We start from the raw sequence: 22,751 nt of genomic DNA, 5'->3' as shown, positions 1-22,751 counted from the left end.
TCTGGCAACACATTCCCTTTAAATATTGTTCTAGAGACTGATTAGTCCTCTCAGTTTGGCCATTAGTTTCAGGATGGAAGGCAGAGGAGAAGGACAGATCAATCTCCAACTTTTTACAGAAGGCTCTCCAAAACAATGAAACAAATTGTACCCCTCTGTCAGAAACAATATTGACAGGGACCCCATGGAGACGCAGGATGTGTTTAACAAACATGGTAGCTAACGTCTTAGCATTGGGTAGTTTCTTGAGGGGCACAAAGTGGCACATCTTACTGAAGCGGTCTACTACAACCCACACCATCGACTTGCCTTGAGATGGAGGCAAATCGGTGATGAAATCCATGGAGATATGGGTCCAAGGTCTCTGGGGAATGGGCAAAGAACATAGTAAGCCCGCTGGTCGGGACCTGGGAGTCTTGGACCTAGCACAAACTTCACAAGCGGCGACGTAGGCCTTAACGTCTTTGAGCAACCCAGGCCACCAATAGTTTCTGGCAATGTGGTGCTTGGTACCCAGGATGCCTGGATGGCCAGATAGTGCAGAGTCATGATTTTCCCTAAGTACCCTTAGCCGGAATTGCAGGGGAACAAACAGCTTGTTCTCAGGAAGGTTCCCGGGAGCTGAACCTTGATCAGCCGCAATTTCAGAGACTAAATCAGAATCAATAGAGGAAATGATTATACCTGGAGGCAAAACACAAGCAGGATCTTCCTCCGCAGGAGGGCTGGCCATGAAGCTACGCGACAGTGCATCAGCCTTAATATTTTTAGACCCAGCCCTATAGGTGACCAAAAAGTTGAATCTGGTAAAAAATAACGCCCATCGAGCTTGTCTCGGGTTTAGCCTCCGGGCAGATTCTAGGAAAACCAGATTCTTGTGGTCGGTAAGGACCGTAACCTGGTGCCTAGCCCCCTCCAGGAAGTGGCGCCACTCTTCAAATGCCCATTTAATGGCTAAGAGTTTGCGGTTGCCAATATCATAGTTACTCTCAATGGGCGAAAACTTCCTGGAGAAGTAGGCACAGGGGCGGAGATGGGTGAGGGACCTGGTACCCTGGGACAAGACAGCCCCCACTCCCACCTCGGACGCGTCAACCTCCACGATAAATGGCTCCATTTGGTTGGGCTGAACCAGCACTGGGGCCGAGATAAAGTACTTCTTAAGGACCTCAAAAGCCTGGACAGCCTCAGGAGGCCAGTGGAGGAGATCAGCACCTTTGCGAGTGAGATCTGTAAGAGGCTTAGCGATGACCGAGAAGTTAGCAATAAATCTTCTGTAATAATTAGCGAACCCCAGGAAGCACTGTAACGCCTTCAGGGTGGCAGGTTGGACCCATTCCGCCACAGCCTGGACCTTGGCGGGGTCCATGCGGAATTCATGAGGATTTGACCCAAGAACGGTATCTCCTGCACCCCAAACACACATTTTTCGAGCTTAGCAAACAGTTTGTTTTCCCGAAGGGCCTGGAGCACCTTCCTGACATGCTCAATGTGGGAGGACCAGTCCTTGGAAAACACAAGTATGTCATCAAGGTACACTACAAGAAATACCCCCAGGTAGTCTCTTAAAACCTCATTTATGAAATTCTGGAAGACCGCGGGAGCATTACACAACCCAAAGGGCATGACTAGGTATTCAAAATGACCTTCGGGCGTGTTAAACGCAGTCTTCCACTCATCCCCCTCTTTGATGCGGATAAGGTTATAAGCCCCCCGTAGATCAAACTTAGAGAACCATTGGGCCCCCTGAACCTGATTTAAGAGATCAGGAATCAAAGGAAGGGGATACTGGTTCCTTACAGTGACCTTATTCAAGTTTCGGTAGTCCATGCATGGCCTAAGACCACCATCCTTCTTCCCTACGAAGAAGAAGCCAGCACCTACCGGAGAAGTAGAGGGGCGAATGTAACCCTTGCCCAGGCATTACTGGATATACTCTCTCATGGCTTCACGTTCGGGACAAGAGAGATTAAATATCCTATCCTTAGGGAGCTTAGCTCCTGGTACCAAATCAATTGCGCAATCATATTCTCTATGAGGTTGTAACACTTCGGAGGCCTCTTTAGAGAAAACATCAGCGAAGTCCTGAACAAACTCAGGTAGAGTGTTCACCTCCTCAGGGAGAGAAATAGAATTAACAGGAAAACATGACGTCATGTATTCATTACCCCATTTGGTAAGATCCCCAGTATTCCAGTCAAAAGTGGGATTATGCAACTGCAACCAGGGAAGGCCTAAAACCAAATCGGACGATAATCCCTGCATCACCAGTGCAGAGCACTGCTCCAAATGCATGGAGCCCACAAGGAGTTCAAAAACAGGGGTATGCTGTGTAAAATAACCATTAGCAAGAGGAGTGGAGTCGATACCACTACCGGGACAGGTTTAGGCAAATCAATCAATGGCATAGCTAGAGACATAGCAAATTCCACAGACATAATATTAGCAGAAGACCCTGAATCCACGAAGGCACTGCCGGTAGCAGACCTACCACCAAAAGAGACCTGAAAGGGAAGCAAGATTTTATTACGTTTCATATTTACGGGAAATACCTGTGCGCCCAAGTGACCTCCCCGATGGTCACTTAGGTGCAGAAGTTCTTCCGGCTGCTTATTCTTACGCCTAGGACAGTTGTTCACTTGATGCTTGTCATCCCCACAGTAGAAGCAGAGACCATTCTTCCTGCGGAACTCTCTACGTTGTTGGGGGGACACGGAGGCCCCGAGTTGCATAGGTACCTCCGAGTCTTCCGTGGAAGAACGAAGCAACGGAACCTCGGGAGGCATCATGGGGGAGTCAGAGGAGAAAACACAAACACGTTCAAGTCGTCGTTCCCTGAGACGTCGGTCAAGTCGTACCGCTAAAGCCATAACCTGATCTAGGGAGTCAGAAGAGGGATAGCTAACTAGCAGGTCTTTCAGGGCGTTCGACAGACCCAATCTAAACTGGCACCTTAAGGCAGGGTCATTCCACCGAGAAGCTACACACCACTTTCTAGTCAGAACAATACTCCTCAACAGGTCTCTTACCCTGACGTAAGGTCACCAGCTGACTCTCGGCAAAGGCAGTCTTGTCAGTCTCGTCATAAATGAGCCCGAGAGCAGAAAAGAAAAGATCAACGGAGGAAAGTTCAGGGGCGTCAGGAGCCAAGGAGAAGGCCCATTCCTGGGGCCCGTCCTGGAGCCGGGACATAATTATACCCACCCGCTGGCTCTCAGAACCAGAGGAGTGGGGCTTTAAGCGAAAATAGAGCCTACAACTCTCCCGAAAGGAGAAAAAAGTCTTCCGGTCCCCTGAGAACCGGTCAGGCAACTTGAGGTGGGGTTCAAGAGGTGAGGTGAGGGGCACTACCAGGGCAGCATCAGGCTGGTTGTCCCTCTGAGCCAGGGCCTGGACCTGTAGGGAGAGGCCCTGCATTTGCTTTGCCAGGGTCTCAAGGGGGTCCATAGTAGTGTCAGGGACCAGGGTAGACTAGGTATATGGGCTTGTGATTATGTAATGTCGGGGTAGGGAAACAGACAAGTGAGCCCTAATCTACCCGCCACTCAGTCCCTGCCTACTTGCAACGACCCGCCCTAGGCGACGGGGTACAACTGGGCGACGGTCCCTACACTCAATAGGTGCACGACAGACAAACAGACAAGGGTACAAAGAAGCCAGGGAAATGGAGAAGTTGCCCACGGGAACACCGTGAGCAACAAGCGAGGTGAACGAGCCGAGTCAAACCAGGAGATGAGCGAGGTACAAAAACGCGGAGCAGAAGAGTGGTCAGAAAAGCCAAGGTCAATCACAAGCAGAGGAACAGTAGTTCAAGAAGCTGCAGCAGGGCCAGGAAACCAACAGAGAAGAATCACAAGCAAAGGAGGAACAGGAAAGGCAGGTATAAATAGACAGAGGGCGGGAGCTAGCTCTGTCTGGCCAGGCTGTGATAGGCTCTCCCACTCCTAAGCCTGCCATCCTGGGTGGTGGAAGATGGAGTCAGTCTCACAGACATAGAAGCAGGTGCAGACTGATTACCTATGGGCGTCGACACAGAAGTTGTGTCTGGCAGATCCTTTACAGTCAGGTTTTAGAGTTATAAATACAGCAGTTTCCTTTCAGCATTTTGGCTTGCTGAGGCTTCTAGTTCTACAAGAAAAGAGAAGTTGTGAAAGGGGGGGGGGCAGTGTGTGAGCATGTTAGACGGAAGTAAATTGCTGCTCTCTCTCCGTCAAGTGAAATATTACAACAAGCATGGTCTGCATAAAGGACATTGCTAATTTATTAGAAAGGAAACTGATAATTACGTATTTTTTTCTTTATCCCTGTGTCTTCAGCTTGTTACCAACATTTTGTCTTCACACATAGATGCAAACAATATGCCTGGATGGTGCTTCCCCAGGGTGCAGCAAATTCCCCTGGTATTTTCACCCGTACAATGAATGGCTGCTGGATAAGTGGTCCCCCAAACACTCAACCACTTGTCTATTGCAATATGTTGATGATTTGCTTTCGTGTTATGTCATCCATTTTGTAACAATAATTAATTTTCGTTCTCTTATTTTAAAACTATTAAATTCTAGAATTAATTTGTGTAACAGTTTAAAGTTTCTTAAATGTCTATCAGATAAGGCTAGCCACAAACTGTAATGTTTGATCCTACTAGATATGGCCCATCTGATATAGCTCACCCCAAACTATCACACAGCTATAAATATGATGAGAACATTTATGATAAATTATGTGATCATGTATACGTGTCTTTTATGATGACTCAAGGCCAGAGTCCCTAGTGAATGGGGGGGGGGGGGCATTGACAGAATGAGTATATAACATATATATTGTTCCTTAATAAATTAGAGAAAGTGGGAAGAAAAAGGAGCAATAATCAAAAATGGATTATATATGTCCACGGAAATATATATCTTACCTAGCAATTTTTTCAGATATGCAGCAATATTGAGCCATGGGACGAGCTATGTCTCAACAGGGGTAATGGTAGGGAATATATCTAGGTTGTTCACGGCTTATGGGTTTACAGACTACTAAAAAACTTTTTGTTCAACATGTTTGATTTATGCAAAACACAATCCTCAGGGGAATATAAGACCAGAGAGAGGACAGTTCCCAAATCCACAGTATCCATTCCAACACAATAGTATGGATTTTATTGAATTACACAAATGTGAAGGAAATAAATATTGCTTCGTGATTATTGATGCATTTACCAAATGGGTAGAAGTATTCCCCACAGCAAGCCCAGATGCTATTACAGTCACTAAAGCATTGGTAAAGGAGATAATACCTAGGTTTGGGATACCTGAGAAAATATGCAGTGAAAATGGATCCCACTTTGTGAACAATGTCATATCCTTACTAGCACAGAACTTACAAATAGAATTTAAAAATAACTGTGCATTCCATCCGCAATCAGCAGTATTGATAGAAAGACACAATGGGATACTAAAAAACAAACTCAAGAAAACAATGGAAGAGACTAGGAAGAATTGAGTATATTTTTTAACATTAGTAGTCCTAAATATGCATGTGACTCCTATAACATCAGGTATTACACCTTTTTAAATTATGTAGACCATTTGTAATACCACAGTTAAAACCATTTTCTAGGATGGATGATTTTACACTTGCTGAATATATGGCAAAAATGCTAACCAACAAGGAAGTTTCTATCTCTAATTGTATTCCACATGGCCCTGAACCTGAACTTGTGAAGCCAGGAAATTGGATCCTGATCAAAGTTATAAAAAGAAAACACTGGTATCGCCGTCTTTGGGAAGGACCATATCAGGTTCTACTTACCACACCTACGGCCGTAAAGATAGCCGAACATACCTCTTGGATACACCTATCACACTGTAAGGCAGTTAGGGAATTGCCACTATCCTCCTATGCTATAAAAGACTGATTACAAAGGGTGGTCATTTGTTAGAAGTGACTGGTCTCAAACTTTAGCGAAGAAAACATCCAGAGCCTGGGAGGAGACAGGACAAAATGTTATTAGTTATTCTAGACATCCTATGGGGGTCCAAGGTGTGTCAAGGTATGGGATCCCTGGGAAACAGGGTCGGGGGAAAGGATTCCCTAAAGACTTAGCTTGGAGGGTTAAATATTTTAATTTCACTGAAGGTGAGACTGCAACATATGAAATTGATTTCTGCACTGTGGTTAGAGATCAATGCATGGAAAGAAACACCGCTCACAAACTAGCATATTCAGATAAGTACATTTGTAATATCTATGTAAATAAAAAGGATAAGGGACTATATGCTATAGGAACTGATGTTTTAGGTACTGACCCTATAAGGCATTTCTCTATTGAAGTTAAAGGGAATGTGCCGCAAATTAAACCTTTTTTTTTTTTAAAGTTACTTATTTCTATTATATTTTTATGTTTTTTTGCTGTATTTTTTTTTTCTTCCACATGGAGGAAAGTATTAAAAATTAAATAATAATTTGACATGTTTTCCTATGTTGGCCACCAGAGGGAGCACTTCCCAGAATTACATCAAGGTGAATAAGGCAAAGCAACCTGACTCACAGCAGCTGTAAATGTGGGAGGGAATCTCACCCCCCCCCTCCTACAAGCCAGGAAAAGGTGTCCTCAAATTTCTAAGCAGTGTGCGGCTGCCATTTTGGGTGATTGTACAAATGCAGAAGCTATAGGATACACCAAAAGGCTAAGGGTATGTTCACACGCTTACTAAACAAAGGGAAAACAGCTCTTGATTTTCAACCATTTTTTAATCAAACTCGCGTTTTTGGCAGCGTTTTGTATGGCCGTAATGGCTCCAAAAAACGTCCCAAGTAGGGATATGCACTTGTTTTTGGCGGGCGTCTTTTTACGGGCCGCTTTTGGAAAACGGACGTGTAAACCTCCCACCCCCTCCCCCCCCCGTCGTATTTCCCATTGAAACCAGAGGGCAGATATTTGTAGGCGTTCTGCTTCTGATTTTTCAGCCATTTTTCGGGACGTTTACGGCCCGAAAAACGGCTGAAAACATTGCGTGTGAACATACCCGTAGAAAGATGAAAGTGAAGTGAATGACTTTTCAGTTGACAGATTCACACAGCGTTTATTTGACACATTTTTTTTGCGCATTTTACGTGCCAAAAACCACATTAAAAAAACGCTTGATTATGCTTTCTATTTACATAATTGGTAAAGTGCACTGCTAGAATGTACAACGCGTTTTTTACACACGCATTCTTAAAAAATGCGTTGTGTAAATATAGAAATGTTGAGTCAATGGGAAAGCGAGCCATTAGTTTTTTACGCAAGCGTTTTTTAAAAACGTGTTGCATAAAAAACAACAGTGGTGGGGTTGTGGGTGGCGTAGTTGCATGTTTAGGGGGAATTGTGTGTGTGTATAGGGGGTGCTCGCCGCTGATTCTTCAAAACAGCTGATCAGCGGCGCCCGTGCATACGCCACATGTGCTACACAGACACACACACACACACACACACTGCTCTGCTACAAAGACACAGCTCTGCTACACAGACACACTCAGCTCTGCTACACAGACACACACTCAGCTTTGCTACACAGACACACACACACACACACACTCAGCTCTGCTACACAGACACACACACAGCTCTGCTACACAGACACTGACACTCAGCTCTGCTACACAGACACACACACTCAGCACTGCTACACAGACAGACACACTCAGCTCTGCTACACAGACACACACTCAGCTCTGCTACACAGACAAACACACACACACACACTCCGCTCTGCTACACAGACACACACTCAGCTCTCCTACACAGACACACACTCAGCTCTGCTACACAGACACACACAGCTCTGCTACACAGACACACACTCAGCTCTGCTACACAGACACACACTCAGCTCTGCTACACAGACACACACACTCAGCTCTACTACACAGACACACACTCAGCTCTGCTACACAGACACACACACAGCTCTGCTACACAGACACACACAGCTCTGCTACACAGACACACACACAGCTCTACTACAGACACACACACACACACAGCTCTACTACAGACACACACACACAGCTCTGCTACACAGACACACACGCTCTGCTACAGACACACACACACAGCTCTGCTACACAGACACACACACAGCTCTGCTACACACACACACACACACACACACACACACACTCAGCTCTGCTACATCTGACAAGCTTAGCTCTGCACACCGTCCACACTGACAATACATCTAGTGACAGGGGGGGGGACAACGGGGGGGCCCGTCGGATGGCCTGTCGGGGGTGACGTTAGCGGTGGTCTGAGAGAGAGACAGACAGAGACACAAACCTTACCTGCAGTGCAGCTGCCAGATAGCAGAGGCAATGGATGGCTGCCGTTCATTGTGCCCTATGCATGGTAGCTGCCGTATTCCATCTCTGTATGTGTCGTTAATCGACACATACAGAGATGGAAAAAAATGGCAGCCCCCATAGAGAAGTAAAAGTATGGATACATTAAAACGTAGAAAGTGACAACACAAATAAATACAATTTTTGTTTACATTATATTAAAAGCAATATAATAAAAAATAAAAAAAAATCATGACACATTCCCTTTACGAAAAAGGATGCAACTGAATATTCTTTAGCCTCAAAGAAAGACCTACCCACTATAGTCTATCTGGCCAACTTCACTTTTGAAGATAAATTGGCATTAGAAACAGGTTACAGTGATAAAAATTAATGGTCAGCCTGGATGAAAAACACTGCAATCCAAAATAATAGAACTAACTGTATCGCTTGCGCAAAAGCTAGGCCACATCTGGGTACTATACCTTTCAGGCTATCAGATAAGGAGAACCCACAAGGTCTGCAATGCATGTGATCTTTATATAATGCATCACATAATCCAGGTGATAAATTATGTAAGACACTCTCTTTATTGTACCCACCTGTGGGGAGAGATTAAATCCCTCCCTTAGTAGTTTCTTACCCAGGCAACTACACCTGCTTTCTGAGGAATGAGCAAGGTAAGAAAGTAGGGAACCTCACTAAAGAGTTTTGCAAAATCACCATAGATATTGGTACCGATAATGGTAATTACTCCTCTAATTGGGTTACCAACCAGACAAAGGTAAGGACTGATCTCTGGTGGCTATGTGGAGACAGGAATGCCAAGTAGCAGGGAGGTTGTACTCCGGTTCAGCTTCTGATGCCATTCCACTTGTTTTCAGCCCCTGAGTTTCAGAGAATGAGAAAAAGCCCTGGAGACTATCTGAATCGCTATAAGCGGTCTATCCCTGGAGGTTCCTTTGACTATAGAATATACATAGATGAAATGGGAGTACCCCGAGGGGTGCCAAATGAGTTTAATGCGCGAAATCAGATTGCATCATGCTATTGGTCTACGGTAAATAAGAATGTGGATTAATTACATTTATCACAAGCAACAGAGATTTGTTAATTATACCAGAGATGCAATAAAGGGCATTGCAGATAAGTGGACTAATTCAGAGACTCATTGACACTTCAATTACTAAAACAATGTACCAAGAGATTCAAAGTAAGGACGTATACGATAACTTGGAAACAGCCCATGACGACTATCAATATTCTGAAGTATGAAAGGACTGGTGAAAACTTAAGGAGAGAACCTGTACTGGATGTCTCACAGAAAATTTCTTGATAAATTTAAAACAGGGGAGAATGTTAGGAAAGTTTTATTCTAAATTTATTCTTACTTCATGTAACAGACATTAAATATGCATTGAGCTATGCAAGCTTCTCAGAAAATGCTTTAGCTGACAAAGTGTTAAATATGCTGTACTTTTAAGATAACTGCTCAAGTGTGCGGAGGCACTTGAATTTCTCAATAAAGAGATTGGAATCTCCAGAGGAAGTTCAACTGTGGCCTAGTGTCATTCTGAAGTGTTAAACATTCTATATGACAGGAAAACCACAAACTGTCTTCAGTTAGTCTGGGTCGCCATTTGCCCTGATGTGTGTATATAAACTAGGGCTTATGTGATAAAACTCAGACACACTGTGAATCTACTGCTGTTTGTCTCCTTGCCGACAAGAATAAAAGCCGCGCTTTTCAACTTATTCAGAAGACTCTTTGAACCTCTTTTAATAAGAATAGAAAATTATCCTCTCAGGGCTGTGTGGCACTATCTACAAGGGGGCTGTGTGGCACTATCTACAAGGGGGCTGTGTGGCAGTACCTACGGGGCTGTATGGCACTACATACAAAGGGCTGTGTGGCACTATCTACAGAGGGAATCTGTGAGTGGCAGGCTGATGCTCATTTTAGTGAGAATGGCGGGCTGATGGTAATTTTACTGAGAGTGGCGGGCTGATGGTCATTTTACTGTGAGTGGGGGGCTGATGGGGTCTTCAAGTGATTTCCACCTCTGATCTCCAATTGAAATTATTATGTATTAACACTGAGAAAGAGGAGTCCGTGTTATTATGATCATTAAAAGATGAGGAAATATAAAAAACTACAGAGGATCTAAAACAAGATCTGTATAAGGACCATATATATAATAGCGTTAACACCACAAAAAATAGTAATGAATACATACATGCACAGTGCAGACTGTGTATTATTAAAAAAAAATAGAGAAGGCATTAACATGACTCAATGTGCAATTTTCAACTGGGTACATGCTGCATCGTTATATTAGCAGGTAAACATTTACTGTGTAGATTCACAGAAGGCTAGATCATCAGCATATAACAAAAGTGTGGTCACATACAAAAAGGATGTGACCTGAACTAGTGATCGAAAGCAGCTTGTCTAATGGACAACATGTATCAAAACGTCCAAAAGAGTTAGAACATTTTTAAATAAAACACAAGGCATACCTTACCCATAGATGTGGGGTATAGTCAGATGGCCCAAAGTTGAGACAGCGCCCCGACGTGCGTTTCGCAATATACTGATTTTTCAAGGGGTAAAATTAACCCCTTCCCGCCACAGCCCTTTTTCAGATTGTCATTTTCGTTTTTTTCTCCCTACCTTCCAAAAGCCATAACTTCTTTATTTTTCCGTCTATATAGTCCTACGAGGACTTGATTTTTGCGAGACGAGTTGTAGTTTTTCGTAGCACCATTTATTTAATGTACTAGGAAACGGGAAAAAATTATTTCTGGGGTAGAAAATGAGGAAAACAGCGATTCCTCCATGGTTTTTTGCACGTCGTTTTTACGGAATTCACTGTACAATTAAAACAACATGTTGACTTTATTCTGTGGGTCAATACGATTACGGCGATACAAAATATATATAGTTTTTTCTATATTTTACTACTTTTACAAGTAAAAACCTAAGTGTAAAAAAGAAAATTTATTTTGTGTCGCCAAATTCCGAGAGCCATAACTTTTTTATTTTTCTGTCGATTAAGTGGTATGAGGGCTTATTTTTTGGTGAATAAGTTGCTTTTAATAATACCATTTTGGTGTACATGTGATGGTTTGATCACTTTTTATTTCATTTCTTGTGGGAGATGAGGTGACCAAAAAATAGAGGTTCAGGCGTTTACAATTTTTTTTTACGGCGTTCACCGTGCGGGTTAAATAATGATATATTGTAATAGTTCAGACTTCTACGGATGCGGTATTACCAATTATGTTTATTTATTTTACTATACTATAGGGGGAAAATGTTGAAAGGGTTTATTTTTAACTTTTTAATTTTTAATTATTTTATTTTTTTACACAAAAAAAAACTTTATTTAATTTATTTTGATTTTTTTTATTAGTCCCCCAAGGGGACTTCAACCAGTGATCGCTAGATCGCTTGCCCGGAGGCAGTGCTTAATAGGTGCACAAAGATGGCGGACCTGGGGGTCTTCATTAGGCCCCCAGGCAGCCATAGCAACCATCGCCCCCCCCCCCCCCCCGCGATTGCGTTGCGGGGGTCTCGATGAGCTGTTAGAGGGGGTCGCCCGTCTTTCTAATGATTTAAATGCTGCGGTCGCTATTGACCGCAGCATTTAACGAGTTAAACAAGCGGGATCGCGCTCGAGCACGATGCCGCTCGTTACTCTGAAGTGTCGGCTGTAACAAACAGCCGACACCCGCATCGTATTGAGTGGGTTCATTCCGTGAGGCTACTCCATACTTCCCCTACCCGACTTTGGCGTATGGATACGTCAAATGTCGGGAAGGGGTTAATAGGAGGCAGAAAATACCTGTGGTGCTCGTTTGGTGCTTTTTTTGCCTGCGTCTTTTGCATTAGCTTCAACGGCTTAAAAAAAAAAGGTCAGACAACGCTGTCAATACAAAATCTGCATCAAAATTCCTGAAGGAATTTCGAGGCAAAATATTTTCTGCCTTACAAAAAACGCGAACATACCCTATGAGTGTAGTGCTTGTTTATAGCTGTTTTCTGTCTTTCTCAAAACAATCTTTGGTAGGGGTGCCCTGAGGAAATTTTATTTTTCCAGTTGTGCCTCGAGTCCGAAAAGGTTGGGAAACTATGTACTAGGCTACAGGATCATACCGGCCTATGCAAGGATCCCGTTGTGGAGCAGCTCAGTTTGTCGTGGGAACGGGGCCTAGGTGAGTACAATATTTTTATTTTTTGGGGGGAGGCACTGTCTACAAGGGGGAGGTAGGGGGGGAGGCTGTATGGCACGATCTACAAGGAGGAGGTGGGGGATTATGGCACTGTCTACAGGAAGGCTGTATGGCACAATCTAGAGGGGGCGCTATCTACAACGGGGGCTTTGTGTGGCAGCCAGGGGAGGGGGGCATTATACTGTTTGGGAGCCACTAAGCAGACATTATACTGTGTAGGGGTACTACACGGGACAAAATACTGTTGGAACAATTAGAGGACAATATACTGTGTCCTTGAAAGGGTTATAATATATTACATTATTAAATATTATTATTATACTGTATCAGGGCACTAAAGAGGCTTTATACTGTGTGGGGGCACCATATAGGGCATTATACTGTGGGGGGGCATTACTTTTTTACGGGGCATTTTTTTTTATGATGGGGTGGGGCGCCGAAAGATAATTTTGCATGTGGCGCCATCTATCCTCAGGCCGGCCCTACGTGCACTATGCCATCCTATACACTACCATGTCCCTGCAGTACAGCTAAAGCACCTTCAATGCCAGGAGCCACAAATTCATGATGGCCAACAGGTTCATTTTTGTTCTGAGTGACTATAGCAGTGGCGCTTGCAAAGGGAGTTTCCAGCTTCCCCTTAGGACGCGAATACAATTGACAGCGCAGGCGAGGCAAGGGAACCATCAGTTCCCTTTCCCATCATTCTGTATTTTTGTGATGCAGGCAGTGCGAACACGTCATCGCGCATCGCTGCGTTTTTCCGCTCCAGCAGGTCTGGTTAGAAGAGAAGGGTGGTGAGGGCTTGTTTAAGTGTGTGGCACTACCTACATGCAGTGGCGTAGCTATAGGGGTTGCAGCAGTCGCAGTTGCAACCGGGCCCCCGTTGCCATACAGCATGCTTGTTAAATAAATTTTCTGTGCCGCGAAGCCGGCACTTCCTGGTTACGGTCACATGGTACACTTCGTACCCCCATATCAGGGGTACTTTCTACAGGGAGCACTGAGGCACTTAAAGAGGCTCTGTCACCACATTATAAGTGGCCTATCTTGTACATGATGTGACCGGCACTGTAATGTAGATTACAGCAGTGGTTTTTATTTAGAAAAACGATAATTTTTGATGGAGTTATGGCCTATATTAGCTTTATGCTAATGAGTTTCTCAATGGACAATTGGGCGTGTTTTACTATATGGCCAAGTGGGCGTTGTACAGAGGAGTGTATGACGCTGACCAATCAGCGTCATACACTTCTCTCCATTCATTTACACTGCAGATAGAGATATAGCTATATCGCTATGTGCAGCCACATACACTAAGGTTACTGCAGTGTCCGGAGAGTGAATATACATTACCTCCAGCCAGGACGGGAGGTGTATTCATTCTCCTGACCACTTCTGTAGTGTCTGTGTGATTTACAGCACAACACAGCGTGATCTCGCTGTGGATGACAGTTTTCAGCGTAATCTCGTGAGGCTACGCCTGCTGTGTTGTAAATCACACAGACGCTACAGAACTGGTCAGGAGAATGAATATACATCACGTCCTGGCTGGAGGTAATGTATATTCATTGTCAGGGCACTGCAGTAACGTTATAGTATGTTTATGTGGCTGCACATAGCGATATAGATATATCGCTATCTGCAGTGTAAATGAATGGAGGGAAGTGTATGACGCTGATTGGTCACTGATTGGTCAGCGTCATACACTTCTCTCCACAATGCCCACTTGGTCATATAGTAAAACACGCCCAGTTGTCCATTAAGAAAGTCATTAGCATAAAGCTAATATAGGTCATAACTCCGTCAAAAATGATCGTTTTTCTAAATAAAAAACACTGCTGTAATCTACATTACAGCGCCGATCACATCATGTACAATATAGGCCACTTAATATAGGCCTTAATTCTTAGTATCATCACCAGCCTTAACCCATTAATTCCATAGATTGTTCCAAAAATTTGTTATGATCACTATTAATTCTTTTTAGCCTAAGAAATTGACCATAAGGTAATGATCTTTTAATATGAGGTGGATGAAAACTTTTGTGATGTATGAGGGCATTAGTAGCTGTGGGTTTGCGAAAACCACTTGTATGCAAACCATTCTTATCTACTGTTATTCTAACATCAAGGAACTCTACAGTAGTGCCTCCAAATTGAGCTGTAAATTCCATATTCACATCATTGATATTAATGTACTCCACAAATTCACCAAACTGTTCGTGTCCCCGACCACACTATTATGACATCGTCAATAAATCTTGACCAGTGTCTAATAACCAGATGGAAGTGGGAGTGTGACGAAAATAACTTATTATGAAAAGTATGCATTTGTAAACCCCCCTGTCCCTGGCAGTCGACGCCTTCTTAGTATCATCACCAGCCTCTGCCTCTTCCCTGTTCAGATCGGCGCTGGGGTAGGAGATAAGGCTGGAGAAGGATTCCTCCAGGAATTCTCCGACCACTAATTTTTGGTTCCTCTGGTGTGAGGGTAGTGAAGGTGTGGGCAGCACATCACATTGCTGTGCTCCCATTTATGGCCTTCCCACTTGGCGGAGCTGTAGCCATGGAAACAGCTCCTGCAGGAGACTGCTCTGAGGCTTGGGCCACTACCAGTGCCCTCTCGCAGCTGCCACATGTCCACTGCTTGGAGCCGGTACTTGCTGCTGGGCACTATTATCCCTGGGACACAGAGGGATCGTCTGGGAGCGTTATTGGCAAGTCTGCAGCCACCATCTTGGAGAAAAAAAAAACGAAAAACTTTGCATGTAAAGGACTGTTGCCCTGGCTCATAATTACTGATGAATTACACTCCACCAGAGAAGTTGGCACACCATTAACCCCTTCCTGACATTTGACGTATCCATATGCCAAAGTCGAGTAGGGGAAGTATGGAACGGGCTCACGGAGTGAAATTGCTCCATATGATCCCGCTCGTTTAACTCGTTAAATGCCATGGTCAATAGCGACCGCAGCATTTAAATAGTTAGAAAGAGGGGTGCAACCCCCTCTAACAGCTCATCGCGCCCCCCGCAACGCAATCGCAGCGATGGTTCCTATGGCTGCCTGGGGGCCTAGTGAAGGCCCCCAGGTCCACCATCTATGTGCACCTATTAAGCCCTGCCTCCGGGCAAGCGATCTAACGATCACTGGTTGAAGTCCCCTAGGGAGACTAATAAAAAAATAAGTTAAATAAAGTTTTTTTTATGTAAAAATATATTTAAAATTAAAAGTTCAAAAAAAACCCTTTTCCCATTTTCTCCCTAGTAAAAAAATAAATAAAATAAACATAATTGGTATCGCCGCGTCCGTAAAAGTCTGAACTATTACAATATATCATTATTTAACCCGCACGGTGTACGCCGTAAAAAAATAAATTGTCTACGCCAGAATTTATTTTTTGGTCACCTCATCTCCTACAAAAAATTAAATAAAAAGTGATCAAAATGTTGAATGTACCCCAAAATGGTATTATTAAAAACTACAGCTTATCCCGCAAAAAAATAAGCCCTCATACCACTTAATCGACGGAAAAATAAAAAACTTATGGCTCTCAGAATCTGGCGACACAAAATTAATTTTCTTTTTTACACTTAGGTTTTTACTTGTAAAAGTAGTAAAATATATAAAAAACGATATATATTTGGTATCGCCGTAATCGTATTGACCCACAGAATAAATTTAACATGTTGTTTTAATTGCACAGTGAATTTCGTAAAAACTATGCGCATAAAACAATGGAGGAATCGCTGTTTTTTTCATTTTCTACCCCACAAATAATTTTTTGCCCGTTTCCTAGTACATTATATGGCAAAATAAATGGTGCTCTGAAAAACTACAACTCGTTCCGCAAAAATCAAGCCCTCATAGTACTATAGAGACGGAAAAATAAAGACGTTCTGGCTTTTTGGAAGGTGGGGAGGAAAAAACGAAAATGAAAATCTGAAAAAGGGCTGCGGCGGGAAGGGGTTAAGGGACTTGCCAGAAAACACATAACTTTGGTACCCACAAGTTTTTCTTACACAGGGGCCTTATGATTGAGGTTGTTTATATCATGTGACCGGTTGTTATGGCAACACGTTTGCGATACTTTTCATGATTCATTTACTGATCGTGGACGATTATTAAAACACAGATCACTGTCTGACAACCTTTTCCTCACAGTAACATGAATATGAGATACATATCGTGCGGCAATGAATCACAGATCAATGGACGAATCATTACTACCCACCCAACTAAACATACTGTACTTGTGTATTTTATAAAGCTGGTGAAAAAAAAAAAAAGAGCAGGAAATGACGTGTCCGCCGTGTTGTTCGGCTGCTCATGTGTCGGTCTCTGAGATGTCATCTGTTCCCGGCAGCCAGTGATCTCGCGCTTACGCTGCCCCTGTCGTATGGTCGCACATAGGTGATTCCGGGGCTCCGCCGATTTCTGTGTTTAATGTACTTGTCGCTGGAGAGTAGAACATGTCACGTATGGGTTTAAGAAAGTTATGGGTTTGCAAATAGCAATTTGCCACAACGTGACTGGATTTATAAAAGAGATTTTTTTTTTGTTATGTAGTTTATGAATTATTTCACTCCTTTTATTCACTTTGTTTTATAAAAACTTCTTGCATTAATGACATCATTAGTTCTGTAGTGTACCCCTCCGCTATTTGTGGTCTCTTCCCCCCCACATTGCATCATTGTGGTACGGACCACTGCACATAGATAATGGAGGGGAGTTACCTGAGGATTTTTCCCATTTCTGCTGTGGGATGCTGGACAAGAACAACAATACATAGACAACGCACATTACAAAAAAAAAGAATATTTTGCGTTACACCACACTTTATAGAATTACTCCAAATTATCTTCAAGATGATCCGCATCGCAGACAACCGCAGCTGAAACTCCGACTCTTCAGTATAATCTGCAGCAATAAGATTAACATTGTGTGGGTTTTACCTTCCCTGTGGTCATTATTTCATGCAGATTTTTTTATTTCTGCAGTATGTGAACAGGGCTTAAAATACAGGATCCCCTGCTGAACGTGTGAACATGGTGTTAGAGTTCTAGTTCCAGTAAATGCCCAGATCTTCACACTATTCAATATGACAACATAAGCTTTGAGTTAGAATCGTTGTAGGTGATTTGGTCACTGTGTGTATGTTTAGGTTTGTTAAAGAGGCGCTCCTAGCAAAATGGTTTTGTTTTTCTCCGCCACCAATGTAGATGAGGTAAACAGTTGTCTAGTTACTTTTCCTAGCGATCGCTTCATTCTTGAGTTCTCCGTTCCGGTCTTTTCCCGGTCCTGTGTGATAGCGCTCAGAATCCCACCGCCTCTTCTGTGTGGACCACAAATCAGTTTCTCTGCATTTTTATGAGACTCTCAAAATGGCTCTCATAGGAGTTAATAGAGAAACTGTCTTCCGGTCCACACAGAAGAGGCGGTGGGATTCCGAGAACTCAAGAATGAAGCGATCGCCACACTACTGTTTACCTTATCTATCGGAGAAAAACATTTTGCTAAGAGTTCTTCTTTAACATTGCATCCCAGAAACGGTCAAGAGAACAGGTTGGTTCTAGCCATGAGAGAAATTTCTTCCCAAGCATGGTCTCTCTACTTTAAATTTAAAGAGGCTCTGTCACCACATTATATTGTACATGATGTGATCGGCGCTGTAATGTAGGTGACACTGTTTTTTATTTCGAAAAACAATAAATTTTGACCTAGTTATGACCTATTTTAGATTTATGCTAATTACTTTCTTAATAGACAACGGGGCGAGTTTTTACGTTTTGACCAAGTGGACATTATACAGAGGAGTGTATGACGCTGACCAATCAGTCACCAATCAGCGTCATACACTTCTCTCCATTCATTTACTCTGCACATAGTGATCCTGCGTTGTTCACTATGTGCAGTCACATACACACACATTAACGTTACTAAAGTGCCTTGACAGTAAATAGACATCACCTCCAACCAGGACGCGATGTCTATTCACAATGCTGACACTTCGCTAACGTTTGTGTGGGACTTAGGGCACAGCGAGTGTGATCTCGCTGTAAATGACAGCACAACGTGATCTCGCGAGATTATGCTTGCTCTGCTGTAAGTCCCACACAAACGTTAGCGAAGTGTCGGGATTGTGAATAGACATCCCGTCCTGACTGTTGATGATGTCTATTAACTCTCAAGACAATTCAGTAATGTTAATGTGTATGTGACTGCACATAGTGAACAACGCAGGATCCCTATGTGCAGAGTAAATGAATGGAGAGAAGTGTATGACGCTGATTGGTCACTGATTGGGTATTGTACAGCGTCATACACTCCTCTGTACAATACCCAGTTGGTAAAAAGTAAAAACACGCCCAGTTGGGCATTAAGAAACTTATTAGCATAAATCTAAAATCGCTCCTAACGTGGTAAAAATAGATTGTTTTTCTAAATAAAAAACAGTGTCACCTACATTACAGCGCAAATCACATTATGCAAGAGATAGGGAACTTATAATGTGGTCACAGAGCCACTTTAATACAACTTTTATGAAAAGATCCAGGCAAGAGTTAATACTGACAATCATAATATGTTTTCTTCCAAAGTGTAAGTAATAAAAGTAAAGCTAAGCTTATTTTCTTACAAATATTCCCAGTATCGACACAGTAGTTGACATTGATCAAATATGGCATCTTGTGAGACTGAAGAAGAACTGAACAAATCAATGCGCCGAGACTTGGAGAAACCAACTGAGGTCCCTGTCATTTCTGATCTTCCATTTTATGTCTGTGAGTTTGTCGAGAAAGAGATTGGAAATGATTTCAAGTCCTTGTGGAAAGTTTCCAGTCTTATTGAGAAAATTGTGGAAGAGAAGAAACATCTGGAGGAGCAGGTATGGAAAAGGGGGTTTGTTGTATTGCAGAGTCCTATCTATGCGTGTCTGTATTATTTTCTTTCATCTCTCAAACATTAAATCTAATCTAATTCACCTCTCAAGGGAATACACAATAACTGTACATTTCATCTGCAGGTTCTGACCGTCTCTTCCGAAGCTCCAAAACGAATTCAGGCCGCTCTGAACAATGCTGAAAATACACAGTCTGCTCTCGCTGCCCTTCTGAAAAGGGAAGCCACTGTCAGTGACTCGATCGGTCATCACCTGGAAGAGGCTGCCCCCTGGATGGAGGATTTAGGGGCACTAACAGACCAGATCAATGACGTTGAGAAACCCCTTTCTTACTTGAAATGGATATCACAAATTGAGGAACTGAGGTAAACCAGATGCCATATTATAGAATGCAGTCCTGTGTGTTAAACAATGCGGCCTAAAGAAGTCTCACTCACTATTAGTAGTTGCCTTGCATTGATTATTTTAATACATTATTTGTAATTCCATTGACTAAAACTTTTTTGATATGTTGCGAGATATATCAGAAGTTTTGATTGGTGGGGGTCCAGTTTCTGAGACTCCCCACCATTGTTGAAACTAAGGGGCAGAAGCGCTCAGTTGAGCGCCCTGACAGCCTGAAGACGGGGACATAGATGTTTTGTGTCAGCGGTCTTTAGCATAATAAGCCGATCACAGCTGAAGGTGCAGAGTGCCCAGCGTGGGTGCTTTTGCACCTTTGTTTCAGCGATGGTGGGGGTCTCCGAACCTGAAACCCCCCCCCCCCGATCAAAATGTCTGATATGTCTCTTTAACATATAAAAAGTTTTGTGAAGTGCATTTACCATTTATATGTTTTGAACACACACTATACTATATTTTGTGTTTGCAGTGATAATATTCAGCAACATCTAATGACTAACAATGTAGCAGAAGCTGCCAGCACTCTGGTGTCTATGACCGAACAGGCTATTAAGCTCCAGGATTCATCATGCATTCATTTGTTGAAATTTATTACATCTACAGTTCAGTTCTGGCACAAAATCCTGAAAGACAAGTTAACAAGGTAAAAGTGTGAAGTAATGGACTGCCCCGTCGACACCATACACTGGGCTCTTTACTACAGGTTATATAGTTACAGTTGTCAATCTTGAAATTTCAATATGTTAATATCCCAATTTTCCCTTTGGTGCAGTGACTTTGAAGAAGTATTAAGTCAGTTACATTGGCCTTTCATTGGTCCTCTACAGCTACCGTCACCAATCTCTTCATCCTCTTTAGCGAGTGTTACAGAGGTCTATGCTAGTTTGGAAATACTTTTCGCTCAACTCCTAAAGCTCCAAATTTCGTATCCTTTATAATACGCGCAGATAATACTCAATGAGTTCACACGCTTAGCAAAAAATGTCTGAAAATATGGAGCTGTTTTCAGAGATAAGACATGTGGCAGTATGTAGGGAATACAGCTATAGGTGCAGCGTGTCCATTTGACATCAGTGCTTATGTGTTGTAATATTGTGACTGCTTCCTCTATTAAGAAACTAGTGTTTTGGGGCAAGTATTCTGCATTTGTGCAGAGCCAAGGCAATGGACAAAGCAGATCTATAATTTTAACTCCTAGTCTCTCACTGGTGATGCAATATGCATGAGGTGTACCCCTGGTTGTATTGTTTACATATGGCTGCAGATGTTGTTCTATCTAGTAATTTCATGAATTCCGTACTGTCAGCGCTCTGTTCACATCTGATTCGGCGGCTCCGTTCTGAGCCCCCGTCTCAGATTCCGTCATATTTGCTAGAAAAGAGAGAACAGAATGCAGCGATAATATTTAAGTTAAAACGTCGGACGCCATGGTGAAACCCATTATAAGTCCAGCATTACGTAAATTTTATTGTCCTCCTATGACAGAGCAGAACAACGGAATTGGACAACGCAGATGTGAACAGGGGCTAATACGGACGTTTTCTTTGTTTTTTTTACCTAACCTCTTATAATAAAAGACTTCAGAACCTTGGGAAACTCACTTAATTTCATGGTTTATTTTAACGGTCAAATTCTAATTTGTATAATTATATTATTTATATCTGGCATTTATTATAAATCTATTTTGCAGACACAATAGACTGACACTACTGTCACTCACTTGTCAGCTTGGCTGTATAGACTAAAAGGATGAGCACAATCATCTCATTATCATTAGAGGGTGGCAATTTGGGGTATTCCCATCCCGGTCATTTCTGGCATATCTAGATATACCATATATGCCCGATAGATGTGGTTTCCACTTCCCAGACCTGCATCTATCTCTGGAATAGAGCTCACTGACCCCTGTCCTACCAACTCTCGCTGTAACTGAGCTCTGGCCACTGAGTTAAAAGATGGCCGGGTTCTCTGGAAACAGCCGAGCGCGGTGTGCTGTTTACCGAACTTATAAATGGAAGTTACGGAAACAATGTAGCACTGCGAATTGGACTGTTTCCGGAACTCAGGGACTTCAGAAACAGCAGTAGATCGTGGCAAAACTTATGTAGAAGATTGAGCCGAATCCCCAGTCGAGGCAGAATATCTCAGTGGGTAGGAAATATGAACTTTATTTCTTAAAGACGTGTAATAAACAGCATATGTCTCAATGGTGGTGCACCATTAAGACATATGCTGTTTATTACACATGTCTTTTTTAAGAAATAAAGTTAATATTTCCTACCCACTGAGATATTCTGCCTCGACTGGGGATTCGGCTCAATTTTCCACATAAGCGCAGGATCGCCTTCTACTTAGGCCTTATTTACACGAGCGCTGTGCATCTCTGACATGAAAAACTGTCTGAGGTGCATTTGTGCTCTGCACTGCGGGACACGATATCACGCATCCCCCGTAGTTGAGAGTCTATGGAGTGATGCGTGAAAAGAATGGACATGTCCTATTTTCCCACGGACCCTTCACACGGTCTGTTGAAACAACGGCTGTGTAAAAGGCCACATTGAATAACATAGATCCGTGGGACGGCCGCTGTTTCAACGGCCGTCCCACGGACGTTTAACACCTTCATGTGAATCAGGCCCAAGCAAGAGTGATTGTTTTTTCAAATAATTTGGAACCTCTTCTCCACATCGACTATCGCTGATTCTTCAGCTGCCGTTGTTCACTCCGAGGGCCAGCCGACTGCTTATATATACGGACCATCAAGGCTCCACACGCTTGATGATCGAGTTGTGCCGATCATCTAGCACAACTCCAAAAGCTGAGTGTATTTATCACATGCACACCAGTACGATCATTGACCACCCTGTTTCTGCAGCATTACCCCAGAGGAGCGCTCTGTG

The 22,751-nt window shown here is 43.0% G+C and overlaps 1 protein-coding gene across 2 annotated transcripts in view; it reads left to right on the top strand.

Annotated features, from left to right (window-relative positions):
• Positions 1-16,854: 16,854 nt before the first annotated feature.
• Positions 16,855-22,751, top strand: part of RINT1 (RAD50 interactor 1) — a 28,274-nt gene continuing 22,377 nt past the window's right edge. The window contains exons 1-5 of one of the 2 annotated variants that reach the window (XM_075857286.1): positions 16,855-16,961; positions 19,198-19,434; positions 19,573-19,814; positions 20,321-20,494; positions 20,624-20,776. In XM_075857286.1, the coding sequence (XP_075713401.1) occupies positions 19,228-19,434; positions 19,573-19,814; positions 20,321-20,494; positions 20,624-20,776 (776 nt within the window). In that variant the 5' untranslated portion in view covers positions 16,855-16,961; positions 19,198-19,227. Of the gene's footprint in view, positions 16,962-19,197; positions 19,435-19,572; positions 19,815-20,320; positions 20,495-20,623; positions 20,777-22,751 lie in introns of those variants that run through there. The other variant, XM_075857287.1, reaches the window with a different exon arrangement.

Source organism: Rhinoderma darwinii, chromosome 3, assembly GCF_050947455.1.
Source record: "Rhinoderma darwinii isolate aRhiDar2 chromosome 3, aRhiDar2.hap1, whole genome shotgun sequence".
Taxonomy (NCBI): Eukaryota; Metazoa; Chordata; class Amphibia; order Anura; family Rhinodermatidae; genus Rhinoderma; species Rhinoderma darwinii.
The sequence above is the reverse complement of the archived record's forward strand: the minus strand, read 5'-3'. Positions and strand labels throughout refer to the sequence as shown.